The 22,101-nt window shown below is 28.4% G+C and overlaps 1 protein-coding gene across 1 annotated transcript in view; it reads right to left on the reverse strand.

Annotated features, from left to right (window-relative positions):
- Nucleotides 1-20,894, reverse strand: part of LOC136075303 (fibrillin-2-like) — a 79,587-nt gene extending 58,693 nt beyond the window's left edge. The window contains exons 1-2 of the mRNA XM_065787985.1: nt 20,801-20,894; nt 1,050-1,173 (exon numbers count right to left, since the gene is read on the reverse strand). Coding sequence (XP_065644057.1) covers nt 1,050-1,173; nt 20,801-20,803 — 127 coding nt within the window. The 5' untranslated portion in view covers nt 20,804-20,894. The remainder of the gene's footprint in view (nt 1-1,049; nt 1,174-20,800) is intronic.
- Between the last annotated feature and the right edge of the window lie 1,207 nt (nt 20,895-22,101).

Genomic DNA, 22,101 nt, shown 5'->3' on the forward strand with positions numbered 1-22,101 from the left:
TTTACAAAAAACCATCTTTTAAAAGCATCTAGTATTAATCCTAATGATGCAACCTATTAATATACTCTTTCAATAAATAAATTTCATTGATGTTGTATTCCTCAACATACTCAAGAACATCTTAAACAAACCAGACCATCTAATCACACTTAGTTTACACAAAAACTATCATTCTCATTTTTCTATCAAATTTATCACTAAATCTGCAAATTCGATAATGTATTTAAAAACGAATCATCAAAAAATTTATTTTCCATCTATGTAATAATGCAAATAAGTGGTAGATCTGTATCCTTTAAGTTGTAAGAAAAACTACTACACCACTACAATAAGTAGACTACATGACATAAGTTGGCAACAAACAATAGACCACATTAAGAGTCAAACGATGTTGAATTTTTTAATATTATTATCAAGCAAAATTGATATATTAGTCTAATAATATATACTTATATTATTAAACCTATAAATTATTTTATATAAATCCATTTATTTTTGACTAATCAAACAGTCAATTTATCTATGGATAATGCATCAAAGAAAATTTACAAGAAACATGTGCAACTATGTCTCTTTTTTATAACTTATTAAAAATTTATTTTTTATAACCAGATTTAAAGTATTAATATATAAAATATGTTAAAGAAATTTTGGTATGACAATTTCTATAGATATATAGTTATTTTTAGGAGCTTTAAAAATAAGACTGCAAGGTCCTCCAAAAGTGCAAGTCTGTCATTATCTTTGATGGGTAGGTTATTATAACAAGTGTCGAAGACATTTAAATGTTTATAACATGTATAAACATGTAATATACATGTAGAAAATGTACAACAACAAAAATGTAAATATATAATTAGAACAACAATAACGATAATGAAACAAAATAATGGAATACTTTTATTTATAAATTTTGTAAAGTTTTAACAAACTTGTTAACAGTTTGTACAAACTTTGAAATGTGAAAAAATTTTAATAACAAAAATACAAAAATTTTTAACTAATGCATTTAAATAGCTTTAGAAAACATTTTTTTAAAAGCCATTTACTTTGAACAGCTTTATCAAGAATTGGTGGGCATATCATCGTCGCATTGTCAGTGATAGTATCATTCAGTAATGCATTAGTAAGTGACATACAGCATATTATCCAAATAACAGTTTTGCAGCATATCTAAACATAAAAGTTATTACTAGTTTACAAAATACATAATGCATTAAAAATATAGATATATATATTTTTAATTAAAATCAGTTTAGTTCTAAAATTTAACTAAGAAATGTAATAGCAACAAAAATTTAACATTCATGCATTAATACACAAATATTTTACAAGACATTTTAAAAGTTTTACATAAACTTTTTAAACAATAATATAAAATTAAAATTTGTATGCTTTGTTTTAAATTATCAAGGTTGATTGATTAGTTTAATGTAGCTCTCATTAAATAAATAGTTTTATATATAAAAATATATAAATATGAATAAATAGTTTAATATAGTTCTAAGAAGATTATCAAAGAATCTCATAATGGCTTCTAAAGATAATAAAACTTTTTAATTTTAAAAACCAGCAAAATAGATATTTATAAAAAAACAATATATATTTCTTTTATAAGTTTTACATAAACTTTTTAAACAATAATATAAAATTAAAATTTGTATGCTTTGTTTTAAATTATCAAGGTTGATTGATTAATTAAATGTAGCTCTCATTAAATAAATAGTATTATATTTAAAAATATATAAATATGAATAAATAGTTTAATATAGTTCTAAGAAGATTATCAAAGAATCTCATAATGGCTTCTAAAGATAATAAAACTTTTTAATTTTAAAAACCAGCAAAATAGATATTTATAAAAAAACAATATATATTTCTTTTATAAGTTTTACATAAACTTTTTAAACAATAATATAAAATTAAAATTTGTATGCTTTGTTTTAAATTATCAAGGTTGATTGATTAATTAAATGTAGCTCTCATTAAATAAATAGTATTATATTTAAAAATATATAAATATGAATAAATAGTTTAATATAGTTCTAAGAAGATTATCAAAGAATCTCATAATGGTAAACAGCAAAATAGATATAAAAAAACTGTATATTTATATTTATATTATATATTTATATTTTTGGTTCTTTGAGCAAAAAAAAAGTATATTAAAATAAAAATAAAATTTTTTTATACAATGCCTGAAAACATAATACTTTAAAATAAAATTTTATAAAACAAATGCGCTGGTTCTTATAATTATTATTATTATCCTTGCTGAGTTTAATTATGTATATACTAAAACTAACCTGTTTCTATATTTTAGTTTAGATATTACTATATGAAGAATAAAGAATATGTTGGCTTAGACTTAATTATAGACTATTAAATTCACTACACTACGATTTATTCTTCATATTTTAATGGATAAATATCTAAGACCAGAACAATTTGACAGCAATCCCAATTCTGCATCAGCTTCTAAAGAATGTTCACAATGGTTTAGAACTTTTACAAACTGCATGAAAACTATACAAACAGAAGATTAGTTAGATATCCTCATTAACTATTTATCTCCTTCAGTGTTCGACTATATTGTTGACATTAAAACATTTGATGGCACTATAGAAATCCTGGAAAACTTATTTGTAAAACCTAAAAATGAATTATTTTTTAGACATCAGTTAGCTTCACGTAAACAATCATCCAGAGAATCTGTTGACAAGTTTTTACAGGCCTTATGTACACAAGTAAAGATTGCTATTTTAGGCAGGTTTCTGCTTCAGAACATTGTGAAGAATGCATTAGTGATTTAATTATAAGTGGTCTAAGCTCTCATCATATTTGCCGATGACTTCTAGAAAACTCTACTCTTAAACTTACTGAAGCCTATAATCAAGCTCGTTCATTGGAAAACGCTCAAAGAAATAACGAAATCTATTCATATACGGAGTATAGTAATGTTGCTACAACTAATAAACATTCTGAATGTATTACTGAGGTTGCTTCAGTTTCTACTAAACCTTGTGGACTTTGTTATTTCTGTGGAAGTAAGCATCAACCTCGACAATCTTGTCCTGCTAGAGACGCAGAATGTAACAATTGTGGTAAGAAAGAACATTTCACGAAAGTATGCAAATCATCAAAAAACTTTGTCACATCTGCTGCTAACTTCCATGAACCAAGTTTAGCCTCGATTACTTGCTCTTCTCTCAACTCACTCAACTCTATTGTTTATATCTTTATTGCTAGGGCCAAGGTAAGAGCTTATCTTGACACTGGAAGCTCTGACACATTTATAAGCAAATCATTATGTGACTCTTTAAAACTTAATATTCTCCCTTCTAATATAAGAGTTTCTATGGCTGATCCTTCTCTATCTTGTCAAGTCGTAGGTAAAGTTCCAACTAACTTCACTTTATTTGGTATGAAGTACTCTAATATTAACTTTTTGGTTATATCCAACTCTTGCGAACAAATTATACTTGATAAAGATTTCCTACAGTTGCACAAAAGTCTTTATACCAATTAAGGAGGTAAAAACGACTTTTTAAAAATCTGTTTTCTAAATAGTATTACAATGAAAGCTTGCACTCTTTTCCCTTATCTCCAGAATGTAGACCAATTGCTTCACCTTCTAGACAATATAACTCATAGGACAAAGCATTCATTGAGTAAGAAACTAAAAAACTTTTGGAACTAGATATAATTGAACCCAGTAACTCTCCTTGGCGATCACAAATAGTTGTTACCAGGAATGAGAGACATAAGAAACGCATGGTCATTGATTACTCACAAACAATAAATCGCTTTACTCTAATTGATGCTTATTTTTTACCTAACATCAATGAATTAGTTAACTCTGTTGCAAAATATTCATTATTTAGCACATTTGATTTAAAAAGTACTTATCACCAAATACCTCTCCTTAATAGTGACAAGTATTACACTGCCTTTGAGTCCAATGGACATCTTTTCCAATTTAAAAGAATTCCTTTTGGCCTCAATAATGCTGTTGCGCAATTTCAAAGAATCAAGGATAAGTTTATTCAAGAAAACAAATTAGAAGACACCTTTGTATATCTAGATAACTTGCTTGTAAGTCGTACATCTAAAAATAAACATGATTTCAATTTGGAAAAATTTCTCAAAGCTTCTAAGAAAGCAATGTTTACGTTCAATGAAGAAAAGTCTATATTTTCTACTTCTTGTACAACCTTTCTAGATTTTATTATAAAAAGTGGCTCTTTTTCCCCTGATCCATATTGCTTAAAGCCATTAATCGAAATGCCTACTCTCACTGATAGTGCTTCTCTTCATCAATTCCTTGGTATGTTCTCATACTACTCTCAATATATTAAACGTTTTTCTGATAAAATTCATTCTTTATCTCTAACTTCTACCTTTCCACTATCAACTGAAGCTATTAAATGTTTCAATGAAATGAAAGAATTAATCTCTCAATCAGCTCTAGAAGCTATTGATGAAAGTGTACCATTTGAGGTGGAAACAGATGCCTCCGATTTTGCCATAGCTGTTTCCTTTAATCAGGCTGGAAGACCAGTTGCATTCTTTTCTCGCAAACTTTCACCTACTGAAAAAAAACATTCTTCTGTTGAGAAGAAAGCTTATGCTATTGTCGAATCACTTCGAAAAGGGAAACACTATCTTGTTGGCCGGCATTTTACTCTAGTCACCGACCAGCGCTCTGTCTCTTTCATGTTTGACAATAACAAGAGTGGAAAAATTAAGAATGACAAGATTCTGAGATGGAGGTTAGAACTTTCTTTGTACAGCTATGATATAGTTTATTGCCCTGGACGTAACAATTTTGTTGCTGATGCCCTCTCTAGATCTTGTTGCTCTATGACTATAAACGGACCCTTTTTTAAGATACTACATGAATCTCTTTGCCACCCCGGAATCACCAGAATATATCATTTTATAAAATCAAAAAATCTGCCTTTTTTAATTGATGATGTAAAAAAACCAATTCTTTGTGTCAAATTTGTGCTGAATTAAAACCTAAATATTATGTAAGCATTTTTTACCACATCTTAATAAAATCTACTCAACCTTTTGAGCAACTAAGCATGGATTTTAAAGAACCTATTTCGTCTTCATCTAGCAACAAATATTTTTTAACAGTTGTTGATGAGTTTTAAAGATTTCCCTCTGTATTTCCTTGTCATGATATCTCTTCTTCAACCGTAACTAAACTTTCAACTCAACTTTTCACTTTATTTGGTATGCCAGGTTATATACATTCAGATCGAGGCACTTGCTTCATGTCTACAGAGCTCCGCAATTTTCTTAACTCTCGAGGTGTCGACCTGAGTAGAACTACTTCTTATAATCCTCAGTCGACGTTCTTTTAATAGACACTCTGTTCATACATGGCTAACTAATTAGGGTCCTGTATTGCTTAAATGGCATGTTCGACACAGCAAATATGAACCTCTGGTGGAAGAGATTGAGCTTTTAGAGGCTAATAGTAAATATTCTCATGTAAGAATGCCTGATGGACGTGAGACCACTGTTGCTACAAGACATCTCGCACCAACGGCTGATATAATCACTGATTATATCAGCCGTTGGTGCGAGATGTCTCGTAGCAACAGTGGTCTCACGTCCATCAGGCATAATGACGTAAATAATAACTACAAAGGTAACTCCAATGAACCTGATACAATCCCTTCACCTGAGTCTCTCCATCCGAAAAGATATCAAAACTTTTCTACTCTCTCCAACAAATCCTAATGGAATTTTTATTGAAGAATCAGTCCCTCGTTGTTCAGGAAGATCCCGGAACCCTCCTAAATATTTAAATGACTATATTTGAACAATTTGAACTTCTGATTCTTATAATTATTATTATCCTTTTTGAGTTTAATTATGTGTATACTAAAACTAACCTGTTTGTATATTTTGGTTTACATATTGTTATATGAAGAATAAACCATTCTAGGTTGGCTTAGAGTTAATTATAGACTATTAAATTCACTACACTACAACAAATAAAGGATTATTAGTAGGCCAAGTTTAATGTTATTTACAATAAACTTTAAAACATAAACGTCAATAAATAATTTATAATTCAATGTATAATTTAATAAAATTATAATTTCTATTAATCATATGAACATTTTATATGTTTTTGTTAGTGTAATTGTTTTATAGTTTTGTTAAGAATGTGACGTATAACTTTTAAATTGAATAATAGATTATTAAAAATCATTAGAAAGTGGTTTCATATAGTATTTTAAAGATTTAAAAATCAAATAGTTCTCTTAAGTTATAAGATTTAAATTTAAAAAATTGTTTTATATGGAATAGTTAAAAAAATGGTCAAAGTTTAAATCTTTTCGTTTAACCCTTTAATACCTCTCGATAATTTAGAGTGATATTTCAAACAAAATTTATGTAAAATTTATGGTTTTTAAAATTAGAATTGATGTCAATACTGATCTGAACGTTGAAATGACATTTCAAAAGCAAAAATGATTTGTTTAAGAAATTTTTATACTACGAAGGTTTTGTATTTCATAAGTGTTTCCATTAAAGCTTTTTTAGAAATTTCATCGAAAACTTTTTGAAAAACTTTTAGAAAAAATTTTTACAACAAAAATGTAAGAAATTTTTTCGTATCTTACTTTATCTATTTATAAGTTTAATACGGTAAGATTGATTGAAAAAAAAAAAAAAAAAATAACAAAAAATATATCTAAAGTTCACAATGTGATTTTTGTTATCTAAAAGTTCAACCAGACATTTTTACATTTCAGAAAATGGATATCAGTCATTTCTATGGTTCCAAAGGACCTATAGCCTTTGTAAAAGCAGAGGTTAACACATAGAAGATATTAACTGTGAAAACTTTTATAATTAAATTGCACATAGGTAACTATTGTATGTGCTTTTGCAAGACTAACAATAACACATGTTATTGTATTAATAAAAGACAAACAAATAACTATAAAGAACTATAGTATATATATTTTATATTTATATTATAACATAAATATTGACTTATTTGGTGTGACTATAAATGCCTCAAAACATTTAACTCATATATTTTCGGAGAATGATTTTTTCTGTATGATCTGTATGGAGATATATTTTTGGGAAGGTTCATAATATAGGAATAAGGAAAAAATGCTTTTGATAACAAACATCGTTAGAAAATTAATGATAGGGGAGAGGGGGGCACGTTGATACACTTTTTACATTTTCTGACATTAAAAGCTAAATATAATATTTAGAGTGGAAATAATAACTTGTATATGTTACACTAAGGATCCTGCATATTTTAGTACCACAGTTTTATTGATTAGAACATAATTAAAATAAATACAGCACAAAAAGTAATGTAAAGATTTGTGTATCAACCTGCCCCATGCTGGGGCAAGTTGATACACACCATGGGGCAAGTTGATACATTTAATAAGACTTGAAAATGAAGCTTTAAAAAACTAATTAAGTAATCAAACACAAAAGATTAGGTAAACAAATACAAAAGATTAAGTAAACAAACTAAAAAAAGATGTGTTTTTTTTAATTACTCTTAAAAATTTTCACAAATAAAAGCAGGAGTATCCTGCTTTTATTTGTGAAAATTTTTAAGATCAGGTAAACAGGTAAATTTTTTAAGATCAGGTAAACAGGTAAACAAACACAAAAGTCTAAGTAAACAAATACAAAAGATTAAGTAAACAAACTAAAAAAAGATGTGTTTTTTTTAATTACTCTTAAAAATTTTCACAAATAAAAGCAGGAGTACCACCTGTACATTCTTCATGGGCCCACAATTTACAGTCTACACACTGAACCCAAGTTTCCCTTGGTCTACTATTTGAATAGGGCTCGCCACACACAAGACAGAAAGTATTATCAATGTTTTCATTTGAATTCGAAAATGAAATCTTTACAGTTTTATTTTTTGATATGGCTGCAACCAATTTAGACTTTGGTTCTCCTTTTTTCTTTTTCTTTTGTTCTGCCAGGTTAATAGCCAGTTTTTGTAGCGAATTGGTCAAAATACGTGTTTTGCCCTGTTTTCTCCCGCGTTTACTCTGGCTGTGTGATCCGGCTTTAGGAAGAGGCCGTACCACATAGGGTGAGGCTATGGCTTGACTATTGGCACAATAAATAGTTCCAGCAGATGTGGAAGCTACTGGACTTTCCTTACATATTGCTAACGAATCTGAAAGAGCTGATGTCGACGATTGAAATTCAAATGAAGCTAAGTTCATAGTGACACCTTCTTGAAGATGACCATTGTTTTCAGCAGTAGCAATTTCCTCCACGTTCAAAGCAGAATGGACACCTCCAGAAACTGCAGGATCTGGCCTATCACTAACTGACGAGGGCAGAAACAGGACAGCGTCAATCCAAAAACAATTGAAAGGAAAAATCCCTGTAGATTCGAAGCCTGACTGTATGTTAGCAGGTGACATGGCAAGCTTGAATGCATTACAACATATAGCGGGAATGTCAAGAGGCTGCATTGGCCGCCTGGGATGGCTAATTAGCCATGCATCGCACTGAACATTATAATGTCTCTTTAGTGAAAAAAACACTGAACGATCCTAAGGCTGCAGTCTGTGAGAACGATGAGGGAACGAAAGCATATGAATACCATTTTCCTTGGCATATTGAATAGATTCAAGAGATACATGAGATTCATGATTGTCCAACAGCAGCAGGAAAGGTTGTTCAACTGTTGGTTTACAATGTTTCACAAAATGTTTCAAAAATAGAAAAAAATTCTCCCTTGTCATCCAGCCAGAAGTATGACATGCTCTAACAGAGCCGGGGGGACCTCAATCTACCATTCGTTCACTATACCTGACCCTAGGAAATATGAACATTAGAGGACATGCATGTCCCAAGGCATTGACTCCACAGCACAAGGTTACTAATTTACCCCTCTCTGCACTTGTTACAGCTCCCACTTGTTTGACGCCTTTTGGAGCTACTATTTTTGATGGTTTCTGAACTGTGGTTAGTCCGGTCTCATCCACATTCCAAATGTTGTGTGGTTCGAAATGGAAACGAGTGTACAGGCTCTCTAAATTGTTCTAAAACAAATCAACATTTACCCTGCTAAAACTCATTCTACTTAAAGAAGTGGCCTCGGGCGTTCTGATAGACAGGACATTTTCATGTCTTTTCATGAGCCCTTTAAACCAGTCTACTCCTGCAGATTGAATGGCATGCCAGGAACAAGGAATCATTTTTTGTAGACTCTTAGCATACTGATATGCAAGCTTTCTTGTTTCTTTTGGCGAAAGACCAAAAATGTTTTCGCTACGTCTAGCCGATAATTAACAAGTTCTTGCTCCCCTGCAGCAGTAAATAATAGTTTGTGTTTGGAATAACCAGATGTGGAAACTCCTTCCTTGACTTTTTTTGTAGAAACAAATTAATGTCATTTTATCTAAGCCATGGGTCAAGGCGGCAGTTCTGAGACTTTGCTTTTTTGAAATAACTTTCTCAGCAGCAAGTTTAAGGACTTCCAATGAGGCCGTAAAAGTAGTTTTTCTTTTATATGTTCGCACCATCTGAAATTATAAAAAATTAAAAATGTTTACTTTCTCTGGTAATTTAAATTTATATTTAATACCAATATAATCACAATACGAACTTTTAAAATGTTTACAAATATACGAAAACATTGATACTAGCGGTACGGCAACTTAAACTCTGTTATAATTTTCATTGGTTGATTTTGAAATTTGGGCGCGTTTTTTTAGAAACGTGAAATATGAGAATGGAACAACTTAGTTGGGTTGCAATCCAAAAGATTGGATTGCAAAAATTTTAAATAGTGGTATTAATAATAGTTAGGTCGTTGACCTAACAATGTTTTATTAGGCCTATTCACCTATTTACTATCTCTGCGAGAAAAAAAACATTAGTCTACCCCAAACAATTTAATTGCATTAATGCAAATACATAAACAAAATATTTTCAGCCATATTCAAATGCTTTACCAAAGGGAAAAGATAATACAGTGTATCAATTTGCCCAAAGTGGTCTGTATCAACGTGCCCCTTTAGACAGCGTTGCATTAAATTCGTGTTAAATTTTAACAGAAGCAACGAACAAACAAATGACATATACAAAATCATTTAGCAATGTTTTCTTAAACTTATGGAAGGGTTGATGAGCTAAATGTACTTACCTTTTTTGTAAAATCTCTTACGAAACACGTTGTCAGTTTTTTTCGAAAGTTGCTCGATTTACAAAATGCTTCTCAGCTTGATCAATTTTGAAATGAACGGAAATCTTTTTACATCGGACGTTTGGGAACTAAAAAGCTATTTCCCGTACCAAATCTTATTCGCGCAATTAGTGTAATAACTGTTTTATTAGCTTTGTATCAATTTGCCCCCGTATCAATTTGCCCCCCTCGTCCCTACATTGCAAAACCTATACAAAGAACAGTCAAAGCTTTTTGATAATAACTGCAAGAATGTAAAGGCCTTAAAAGATGATAAAATTGGAACCAAAATTAGAAACCTCATTGCATACTTTAAACAATTCTTTACAAAGAAATTATTTAAAGATAACTATATAATAAAATTTGTATTCTTCACATATAATCCTAATAAATATTAGTGGTCACCAAAACCCTCTATAAAATTTTTAAGTTCTCAAGCTGTCTCAAAAATGTCTCTAATTTGTTACAAATGGTAACAAGGTTACGCTTTTTTACTTATAACTAAATAAAATAACTTTAAAATGCAATAAATGCTTGTTTATTATTGTCATATTGCTATTTATCACGTTTTAATTTATTTTTAATGTACAAATATTTTGTCTTAATTGGTTACTTTGTAACAAAAAATAAATAAAGTTATAATTTGCAACAATGACAAAATTTTTTTAAATAATCCTAAAATTCCTTATATTTTTTACAATATCTTTCGTTTCAATCAGTTACACTTTTAAGATATGCATACCCTATAACATATTAAAGTTACGTTACGACTTAATCGGTTACAATTGTTAACAAGGTTACATTCTCTAACTTTTAATTAAATGTTAAGTAAATAAACTTGATAATGCAAAATGTTTGTTTATCGTTACCGTATTGCAAAATACTATCTTGTATGTTATTTTTATTGTAAAATAGCATTCATCTCAATTGGTACCGTCACAATTGCGAAACGAGCTTATTCGCTAAACGACGTTTTGAAGTCTATAAAAAATTTTTGTAGGTCAAACAGATATAATTGTGAAAAAGAAAATTTTTATATACCAAAATGTTTATAATAAAATTTTATTTTCAGTGTAGCAACATATGAACATTTTAAGGTTTTATTTTTTAAAATAACGATAAAATACCAAATTTCTTTCGAAACGAAACTCTTTCGCACCGCAACAAGCGTAACAGTTCTTATCGGAAAAAAACTTACGAAACGCGGCATAATAAATATATTTAATTACCTTTTATGAATCAAATACGTATAATTAACTAAGTAATTAAAATACTAATTTTTTATATGATATTGATAAGTTTCAGTTTTAAACTTCTATAAAGGAATCAAGACTTTCATAAAATATACTTTTTAGAATGTCATTTAATGAATAAGAATTAAATAATGAAGATAATTTGAACAACGTTAATATACGAATGCAATTGCGAAATTGGGAAACAATTCCTTTGTTGAAATCAAAAAAGACCTAATTTAAGTGATGAATGCTAAAACTTAATTATATAATAAAATGCCTAAAAATAGCTCTTACTTGTTTTCAAATAGAATAACTTTATGTTTAGTCAGCTTCAATTTTTCTATTTTTAAGGTGCTCTGTTTAATGCTCCTTTGCTTTTATTACCTCAATAACAACAAGTAAATTTAAAAAAACTTAATCACATCCTTTTCAATGATTTTTTCTTAAATATTTTCCTTAATAAATAAAAAAGTAAGGGCGGGAGGGTGGGAAGGGCATTTGTTGTCCCTTTTACCATTGGCCCTGGAAAATGCTTTGAATTTCAACATCCCAACGTTATTGGGACTATACAACTGCTGAAAGTTTTAAAGCTTTAGCTGTTTCGGAGAGAAGTAAAAAATTAATTGCGAGATTTTGTAGCAAAAAAACTTACAATACGACTCTTCCCCGGGTCTTTACGCCTGGAAAAAATTTTAACATAGAAGCTCACCAGGACTATACAAACGCTGACTAGATTCACAGTTGTAGCTAGTCTAAGAGGTAGTGATAATTTAATTGCAAGATTCAGTAAGAACTGACAGCGGTCAAACAACACTTAAAGTTCAATTAAAATTTGTAATGGAACCAAATATTTTACTAAGTTTTTATATATGAGAATATAAAAAGTAAGCCTCCAATTCTGCTAAGCCAAAGGCAATAAACAACCGAGTATAAACATTAATAAAAACTGGCATAGAGACATGTTGCGGAGGGAGCGTTGCCCTTTCTCTTAAAACTAACTCAAAGTTTCAGTTTTTTCTATTTTAATTTTAGCTGCGTTAGACCCCCTTACTTTCTGTTTCAGCCCCCCACCCCACCTCCCACCCTGCATCCTAACTTTCTTAACATTTCTAGGTCACTGTATATATATATATGTATATATATATATATATATATATATATATATATATATATATATATATATATATATATATATATATATATATATATATATATATATATACATATATATATATATATATAGAATCATAGAATCATTTAACAACATTATCTACTTAAATAATAAGTAATAACACTTTTTGTTTAACAGCTTAATAAATGCTTTCGAGTCTATTCCGTAAGCGCACATTGCGAAACACTAAAGAACTGTTTCGTAAGTATTCTTTCGAAATGATTTGTTTCCGTAGTTTCTTTTCGTAAATGGTTTTTACGGAATTATTATTATTTATTTTTTTCGGATAATGCATTTCGGAAGGTGAATTTGCGCAAGAACAACTTCCGCAATAGCAACTTGAAATACGGAAGATAAAAATGCGAAGTTTTTGTTTACGGCAATCAACCCTATCTCAAACATATTTTTTTAACGTTATGTTTCGTCATAATTTGTTACACTTTAAAGAAAAAAAAAGACGTAACGTAACATAAAAAATTTTATATTTTGTGACGTACTTTAATTGCGTTAACGTAATTAAAATACGTCAATTAAATACATTTAAGAATTAAAACGTTTTAATTCTTAAATGTTTTACGTTATGTTACTTCCGATAGGTTATACCTTTAAAGGTAATAAGTACCTTAGATTGCTTAACCGTACCGTAAGTTATTTTAACTTTTAAAGGTACATTTTTTGTGTTTTTCGTTACGTTACTTTTAAAGCTTTAAAAGTTGTATTTACCTTTAAAAAGTATTTTAAAAAAAAAAAAACCACAAGCGTGGGTTAATTTTTTAAAATACTTTTTTAATTAAAATATTTTTGAAAAACGTGTTATTGCGTTTCAATCAAATACATAAATAATCAAATACCTAAATAATATTGTAAATAAAACAATTTTGTTAAATACCGTAACTCATGATCATAAGTTTTTTAATTAAAATATTTTTGAAAAACGTGTTATTGCGTTTCAATCAAATACATAAATAATCAAATACCTAAATAATATTGTAAATAAAACAATTTTGTTAAATACCGTAACTCATGATCATAAGTTATGGTATTTAACAATGGTATCATTATGGTATTTAACAATGCGTTTGTCGAGACATTTGTAAATAAAATTTTTTTTTTTAAACTGCTAAATATTATTGTTTATTTTAATTGTAAAATAGATTCATTTTAATTAGTTAATATTTTTTTTGTAACTAATTTGTCGCGAAAAAAAAAATTTCAACTCGCAAAGTTACGTTTCTTTAACTGAAACATAAATTAACGTTGAAAAAAATCTATATATTACAATATTATGTTACAATATTACGTCTCGGTTACGTAAAAATAACGGACATTTTGCACGTAACGTAACGAATCCCGTTTACGTTACAATGTGTAACGTAACTTTAAAATGTTATAGGGGATATACTTTTAGTATTTTTTGTCAATCAGTTGTCAACCAACTGAGACGTAACGAACCGTACCGTTACGTTACGCATAAAATGAATGTAAAATATACGTATATTTTATAAGTGGAATTAAGACGTAAGGTGACGTAAAAAATATTATAAGCATTAAATAACAAAATTACGTCACTTGGACGCGATATTTATTTTTCGTGACAAAGTAACCAATAGAAACAAAACTTTTTTACATTAAAAATAAAATAAATATAATATAAACGCGTATAAACAGGTAAAAATTGTTTACCGGACTTAATACTATAATCACATTTTATCTTTAGTGTTGGTTTGTTCAAACAATGCAAGCGAAATAAATGAAATACGCATGCAAATTTTTTTTATACTATTTTGTGCTAGATTAAAGATGTAATAATGGAGGAGTCTAGTATTATTTGAATTACTCTTTATATATAAGAACTTCAGAAGAATATATAATATTGCAGTGTATTTTGCGTTGTGTATGCGTAATTATACTACCTATGAGTAGCACCTGCAAGTGACAAAATAGTTTAGCCCCAATCGGTTTATTTGTAACGGAAAAAAAAAAAGATTTTACGTTTTTTGAGATTTTATAATCCCATAAGCAAAAAATGTATATAAAATATCAACTCTTATTTTGTTTTAATTTAACAATAGTTGAAGTTTTCATGTCATGGTTTAAATATTATTATTCAAAGTAGTGATTTTTAAATATACTTGACTAATCTAACTCTTTTTTATATATTCTTTTAAATATACTTAAAATTTTTACAGATTCTTTGAAACCATTTTTAAATATAAAACATATAAATATTATTTTAAAATCAAAAAAAGTTTGTTATATTTAAGTATTTATAAAATACCACGCATTTCCACACATTACATTGTTATACCTCATTACGTAAAAATGTTACGTCTCAGTTGAGTAAAAATGTAAAACAGAAAATTCTAACCAAACTGTAGCGTATAATGTTACGTCTCAATACATATCATTGTTTTAGGGAAAATGAGCTTAAAAATTTTTTCGGGTTTCTCATGTGGATGCCAAACTTTCAAACACAAGAATACACTGGAAAGGGTCCTTGATTAATTTCTTAGGTCCTAAACTTTTTAGTAAGAATATATCGTAAACAATAAAATAAATTTGCACTTTAGTGACAACAGTTATATACCCAAAATGGCTCAAATTTTAATAAGCTTTTTAAAATAAGAACAGTAATTTCGAGGTTATGAAAAAGAAATATATTGGGAACTCCAAATGACATTTTATCTGTGTTGATAAGCAAATGGTTCCATTCAAAAAGCATTCTTGAAGCGTTGTATGCCAAACAAAGGTCATAAGTAGAGTTATAATTTTTTTTATTCAATTTTGAGTTCTATATCAGGTGCTAATCTTATAGAAATCAAAGAATTTCAGAAGGAAAGTGGACACAAGAAGGAAAAGAAACAACTATAGATAATGTATGAGCAAGAGTTATAAAATTAATATGAAAGTTATCTTTGTTCTACGTTTGCAGAACCGTTGAATGAGCGTTAATTTTATGATGATAAATAAAGAGAAGTTTTAACTCTTCTTAAGCCAAAGATTGCTAACATTTGCAACACTTTTATGGGAGGTGTTTATTTACTCGACTGCTTGATATTACTAAACAGAATTAATGTTTTATCAAAGAAATTTTACCAAAAGTTTTTTTTTTCAATTCATTGAAATGGCTGTTATCAGTTCTTGACTTTTTTACAGAAAAAATTCTGTTAATTATAACACTTGATTAAGGAATAGGTTTAACTTAAAAGATTCCAAAATTGAATATTTTAAAACCTTTGCTCCTAGAATCTAAACATGGTGATATATCTTCATAAGGCAGCCAGCACCCAGCCTTGATAGTGAAATTTTTACGAAAGAAAAAAATTAGTCACTTAACAAAGTCTATACCAAATCAATTAGCGCGAATTAGTGGGTATTACCATTTCCCGGAACTTAATCTAAGCAGAGATACATAAACCCAAGCTGTGTAGAAAAGCCAGTTTAAAAATGTTCAACGAGTAATGTACCTCTGTATTAGCTCCAAAAATAACTTCTTTATAAAGCTTCATTCAGCATATTTTTGGCTAAGAACTTGATATTATTTTTTATAGAATTTTTTTAAGCAGTTAAAGAATTTCTTTATTATTATAATAGAGTATTATGATTGTAGTTAATTTTCTTCAAACTTTATGAATGTTTAACTTTAAAGCTCATAAAGACAAGCTGAATTTTTTTTGTAGTTATTAATGTGATTTGAAAGAATTTTTTGGTTTTATCACAGAACACGGTGGACTAGGAAATTCACGCCTCCTTCTTTACCCATATCCATACCTTACTAATAATATACAATGCCCATATGGGCATTGTATATTATTAGAAATTCAAAACTTTGACTTTTTTTAGTCATTGGCAACATAAACTAAAACAAAAAGAAAAAAAAAATTGACCAGTTATCATTAAATAACACATTTGAAATTTTCAATTATTTCAGCAAAATCCGGCTGAAAGATAAATCCAAAGCAAGCTTTTACAACTAATTAGAAACTTTTGAATGCTTCAATTATGTGAAAAAAATTGAGAACCAAGTTTTTGACAATCATCTTGAAAAGATGATTGACAACTCCTATAAGAGATGCAATTCCATCGGTGGGATTATTTCCAAACTCAGAACATTGTCAGGCCTACTGATGATTGGCTTTCAAATGACATTGCAAAATAACTTTGCACGATCAACATCCCCGCCAGGTTGCAGAAAAGACTCAAGTTTAGATTTGATTGAGCCCAGTATACAAGTTTCCAGATTTGGTAAGATACTTGAATTTGACGTCACGCCATCTATTAGCGTGCATACTTGAATGGGTTTGAAGACCACAAATTATATTTCCAACTTATTGCAAGTCAAAATTAGTTTAACTCCATTAGTATTAATCAATGGTAAGATTTATTCAATGTTGCAGTAAATTTTAGGCAAATCTTCTGATACCGCACGAAGAATTTGTCTCTTAACTCTAGTGTCTTTGCCATTCCTTTGAGTGAGAGGTTGTTTTTGAGGCGGTGAGCTAATATCATTCTTAGAGCAGTATCAACAATGCTTGAATAAAACTTGAGAAAACCTTTACCACCATCAATTCCGAGCTTAACAAAATATCCAACAGAAATTTTGCGAGATTAAATAACATGATTTACGAAATTTAATAAACCATTTCAGTGAACAACAACCCGAACTGTACCAGAATATCCTTTTCCTTCGGTAATACTTAAGCCACTGCAGGTGAAGAAACCACTCAAGTGTTAACCTGCTTTTAGGAAATTCTTATAAATATTAGGTTCTACCATCTTGCTGCATGATGTTTAGTTTACACTAAACTAAATTTGTTCTTCACAATTCGCAGAGTTCTTGTGGCACCTGACAATCACTGATATTGATCTTTGTCTCGTTCAGTTGGTATACTTAATCTACTCGTAAAGCAGTAAGCTGTCTTAAACATTTTTTAAGAAAATCCAACTATACTAAATCAAACTATCCCTTTTACAAAACTTAACCTGAATTTATATTGCATAACAATCCATACCTACAAATATTATTAATTGCAAACGATTAAAATCAAGGAAATAATTACTTAAGTTACAAGGAAATAATTCTTACATAATTCTTTCCTTTAAAGGAAATAGATATTTAAATTAATGACACTTGTCATATTTTGACAAATAGAGATTGTCATAGATTGACAAATGAGATTTTATTTGATGACACAAAAAAATATTACTGCTCTTTAAAAGACTATCTTCCTTTTCATAAGCAGATTTTAGTGCGACTATTGCTACATTTGCACAAATTTTTATTAAATAATATAAAGTGGTTCTTATTTTACAGGTGTTTTTATTGTCGCATTAAGCGTCGCAAGTCAAAGTTTCACTTAGTTTGAACATACAAATTAAATTATTTTCCGCGGACAAAATTAAAAGTTTTCAAAGTTTGCATCATAGGGTACCTTGATGTGTACGCTCTCACCCCATATAAGTGACGTTAGCATTATTAGGATCCATGCTAACCGTGTATCAAAAAATAGATGTACCACTCTGAAACCGCACGAGTACGCTACAAATTTATACTGACTTCTAGCCACTAGGCATATCAAGTAAGCAAGAAACACCAAAAAGTCCAAAAAATCACCAAAGAATCATCAAAAAGTCATAGAAGCACTTAAGAGATTACATGTTGGGCCAACTTCATTTTTTTTTAAGCTGGTACAACAGCATTGTAAATATTCAACTCAGTGACGTCATTTTTATGTCAAATCTTTAGAGTCGCGTAAAAAAAATTTTTTGTACAGCCTTGACATTGTGTAAAGAATAGGTGTACACGAATAACCATCTAGTCATCCATGTACTCCTTTTGTTTAAAAACTTCTTAAAAAACCCTAACAGAAAAAGCTACTAGCGCGGCAAAATGCAGGTTCACTAAAACTGTGATGTTTCTGAATAAAAGGAACCACTCATTTGATGATACAATCTGGTGATACAAAGTAAATTTCTTTGTTTAAAGCCACTCTAGTCAAGTCTACCAAGCCAAACAAAAACATTCGACTAATTTTTTATTATTATTATGATGCATCATCAGGCTTTTAATTCCATTCATTTGAAAAGTTCAAGTTATTACAAGTTAAACGAAAACAAAACAAATAATGCGTTTTACTAAAGTATTAGGTATATTCTTTATTTTATGTTCAGGGTGATGGCTATTATAGTTTATATAATGATGTAAATTTATAAGTTTATAATTTTTTGTAATTTTATGAAACGAAAAGTTTGATAATGATGCCCCAATGCAATGCCAATTAAGTGAAGTTTGCATTATACTAACTAAGCACTTCTGTCAGCAAAAGAAACAGATAAAACTATGTATAAAGATTGGACATATATACTTTTAACAATAATGATTATATACAATACCAACATACCCGCCTATCATATTCCAACGCATTGCGAACAGTAACACCTCGTCAAGTTGATATAGCGCCTATAACCTTATATTATTGGTGCGCTAACGTAAGCCAACCTAGCAAAATATACGTTATATGAAAAGGGTTGCCAACTGTAGAACTTAGTATAGCCAAAGTAACGCCGATAAATTAAATCAAAAGTTGGCAAACATATTTTCAACAAGGTTGAGCATATAAAATTCCAACATAGGCACGATGGGCAGCCGACCATATATTAACACAACCCCAGTATGCAGCCGACTAAAACACTATGTCGGCTTAACAATAACAAATGCGTTCGGCAAACTAAATTGTGCTGCTTGGGGTGTCAGAGTCATGTTTTTTTGTTTTTTTTACATTTAATGTAAATTACACATATGAGATATAGTAAGTAATATAGTAAAGTTAGTAATTTGTAAAATGATATTTGGAATTATATATATATATATATATATATATATATATATATATATATATATATATATATATATATATATATATATATATATATATATATATATAGATATATATATATATATAGATATAGATATAGATATAAATATATATAAATATATATATATATTATATATATTATATATATATATATATATATATATATATATATATATATAAATATATATATAGATATAGATATAGATATAAATATATATATATATATATTATATATATATATATATATATATATATATATATATATATATATATATATATATATATATATATATATATATATATAGATCTTTAAACACACATCACACAAACATTTACTTTTTTGAAATCAACGAAACCCTATGTTAAAAAAAATTGAAATATTCATAAAAAATAACATTAGTATAGCTATCATAACTTTGTAACTCCGATAAAAAAAATTACATTAGTGTAACCAACGTTATTACAACGTTGTAGTTCTGATGAAAAGTAAGGTTATAGTAACCAACGTTAAAACAACGTTGTAATTCTGATAAAAAAAATAACGTTAGCGTAACCAACATTATTACAACGTTAGATTTAGTTGGTCAATGTCGCCTAACATGACCCAACATATATCCAACGTTGTATCGAAGTTGTATGCACACTGTTATACCGATAAAATACCTAAAAAAATATAAATACCTATATCAAAACAAATACTTAAAAACATAAAATTGTTGAAATGTTGAATTATATTTAAAAATTTATTTATTCTTAATAACTAATCATCGATTTTAAAAGACTTTATATAAAAAGTAATATGAAATAGTTAGAGAAAACTTTCTTCATCCGGGTTGTGTTGCGCAAATATTAAATTAACTTTCTTAATTATATTTTTTAATATTCTATTATTTCCTATGATTATTAAATATTATTTTAACTCTTAGCTTTACACGCATTATGAATATAATTCTGATTTTTCACTCAATATGAGTCATAGTAAAATTGACTAATTAACAAATACGTCATTACACAAGCTTGAATCTGTAATCTTCAGGTATTTGAAATCTTTAACATTTGTCGAAGTATAAATGGCGTAAGGCGTGTGGTAAAAAAAACGTGAGTACTTATTGAGTTTATTTAGTTTAGTCTCTACTACTCAAAATACTGCTATTAATGACAGCTGGTGTTTATTGATTAAATAAGTTTAAATTAAAAAAAAAAAGTGCGCTTAATCAACTCATTTTAAAACGTGTGCTTTGTAGTAAATTGTTTTTTACTAATGTCAGTTCGAAAATATAATATAAAGTTTTCTTACCATTTCTTTTCAAAAAGCAAGATTTTTTCTAATATTCCATTATAGTAATATTTGGCACGTTACCATTTGATACGAGTGGATTATAGTATTTACATTATTCTATGGATTAACTTCATACTTTATAATAAGTTATTGTACGCTTTATTTAAACTTAATGCACCATTTTAAAAAACAACAAAACTTTTTAGACTATAAAACTTTGTAGAACAAAATATTAAAAAGATGTTGAAAACATTCCGGACTTCGCAGGGATATTATAGTTTTTTTTTTTTTTTTGCTTACTTAAGTCTGCTTTGTTAAGCAGACTTAAGTAACTAATTGTTCAGTCATCATTTGATCATACTTTTTACGTTCCCTACATAATTACTTTATCAACCTAATTAGTAAACCAGTCTGCAACGAATTATACTATTTTTCATATAATTTGTTTATAAATAAAGAATAAATCATAATGTTATTTTTTGTTTTTGAATTATTTGTTGAAATTATGCAGTACCATCAAAAATGCGGATTGAAGGCTTGTTTTCACAATTGGAAATTGTGTTGTAACAGTTGAGCAATTTGTAATACAACAATTGTCACTTCATTAAGGACTCAAACCCAAAACTTTTATCATATAGTTTTAAGCACTGGATTTACCGCATAGACGGTTAGTACAGAAGCGGTTTTTTTCGATTATGCAAAAAAATAAGTGATAAAAAATCGCATTGAATCGCACGTGATTTTTTCGATAAAAATTGGCTCTCAATAAATCTTTAGCAGGTTAATCAAAATCGAAAAAACCATGTTGCAATTACCAAAACTAAATATTGCAATCGTAACTATTCACCCTTTATTCCTTACCTAAAAATCATTACCGAAATTTATCACATCATCGCGTTGCGGTAACTCCAGTGATTAGTTTGTTTAAAAATTTCAATTAAAAGTTTCAGCATTATTTATGTTTTTTTTACAATAAATAAAAACTTACAAAAATTGCAATTTTTATTTATAAATCTACTTTTAAGTTTAGATTTTTTTTACAACATGCACATTTTTTAATAAAAAAACACTTTTTTGTGGCATTGAAAAGCTTTAATTAATAGACATGAGTCCTTTTCAAAATAACAGATTTAAGGCAGCAGAATTCCATGATAATCAAAAAAAATTCCAAAATTTTTTTAAATTGATTTTAATGATAAACTTAACAGAGAAAACACTTTGTTGTAAACTAATTTAGTTTCTTAATTAATTATATTTTAGTGCAACTTATTTTATTTTTATTTAATATTTAATATATTTATTCAATATTTAATAATATA

Source organism: Hydra vulgaris, chromosome 01 (genome assembly GCF_038396675.1).
Source record: "Hydra vulgaris chromosome 01, alternate assembly HydraT2T_AEP".
In the NCBI taxonomy this organism is placed as follows: Eukaryota; Metazoa; Cnidaria; class Hydrozoa; order Anthoathecata; family Hydridae; genus Hydra; species Hydra vulgaris.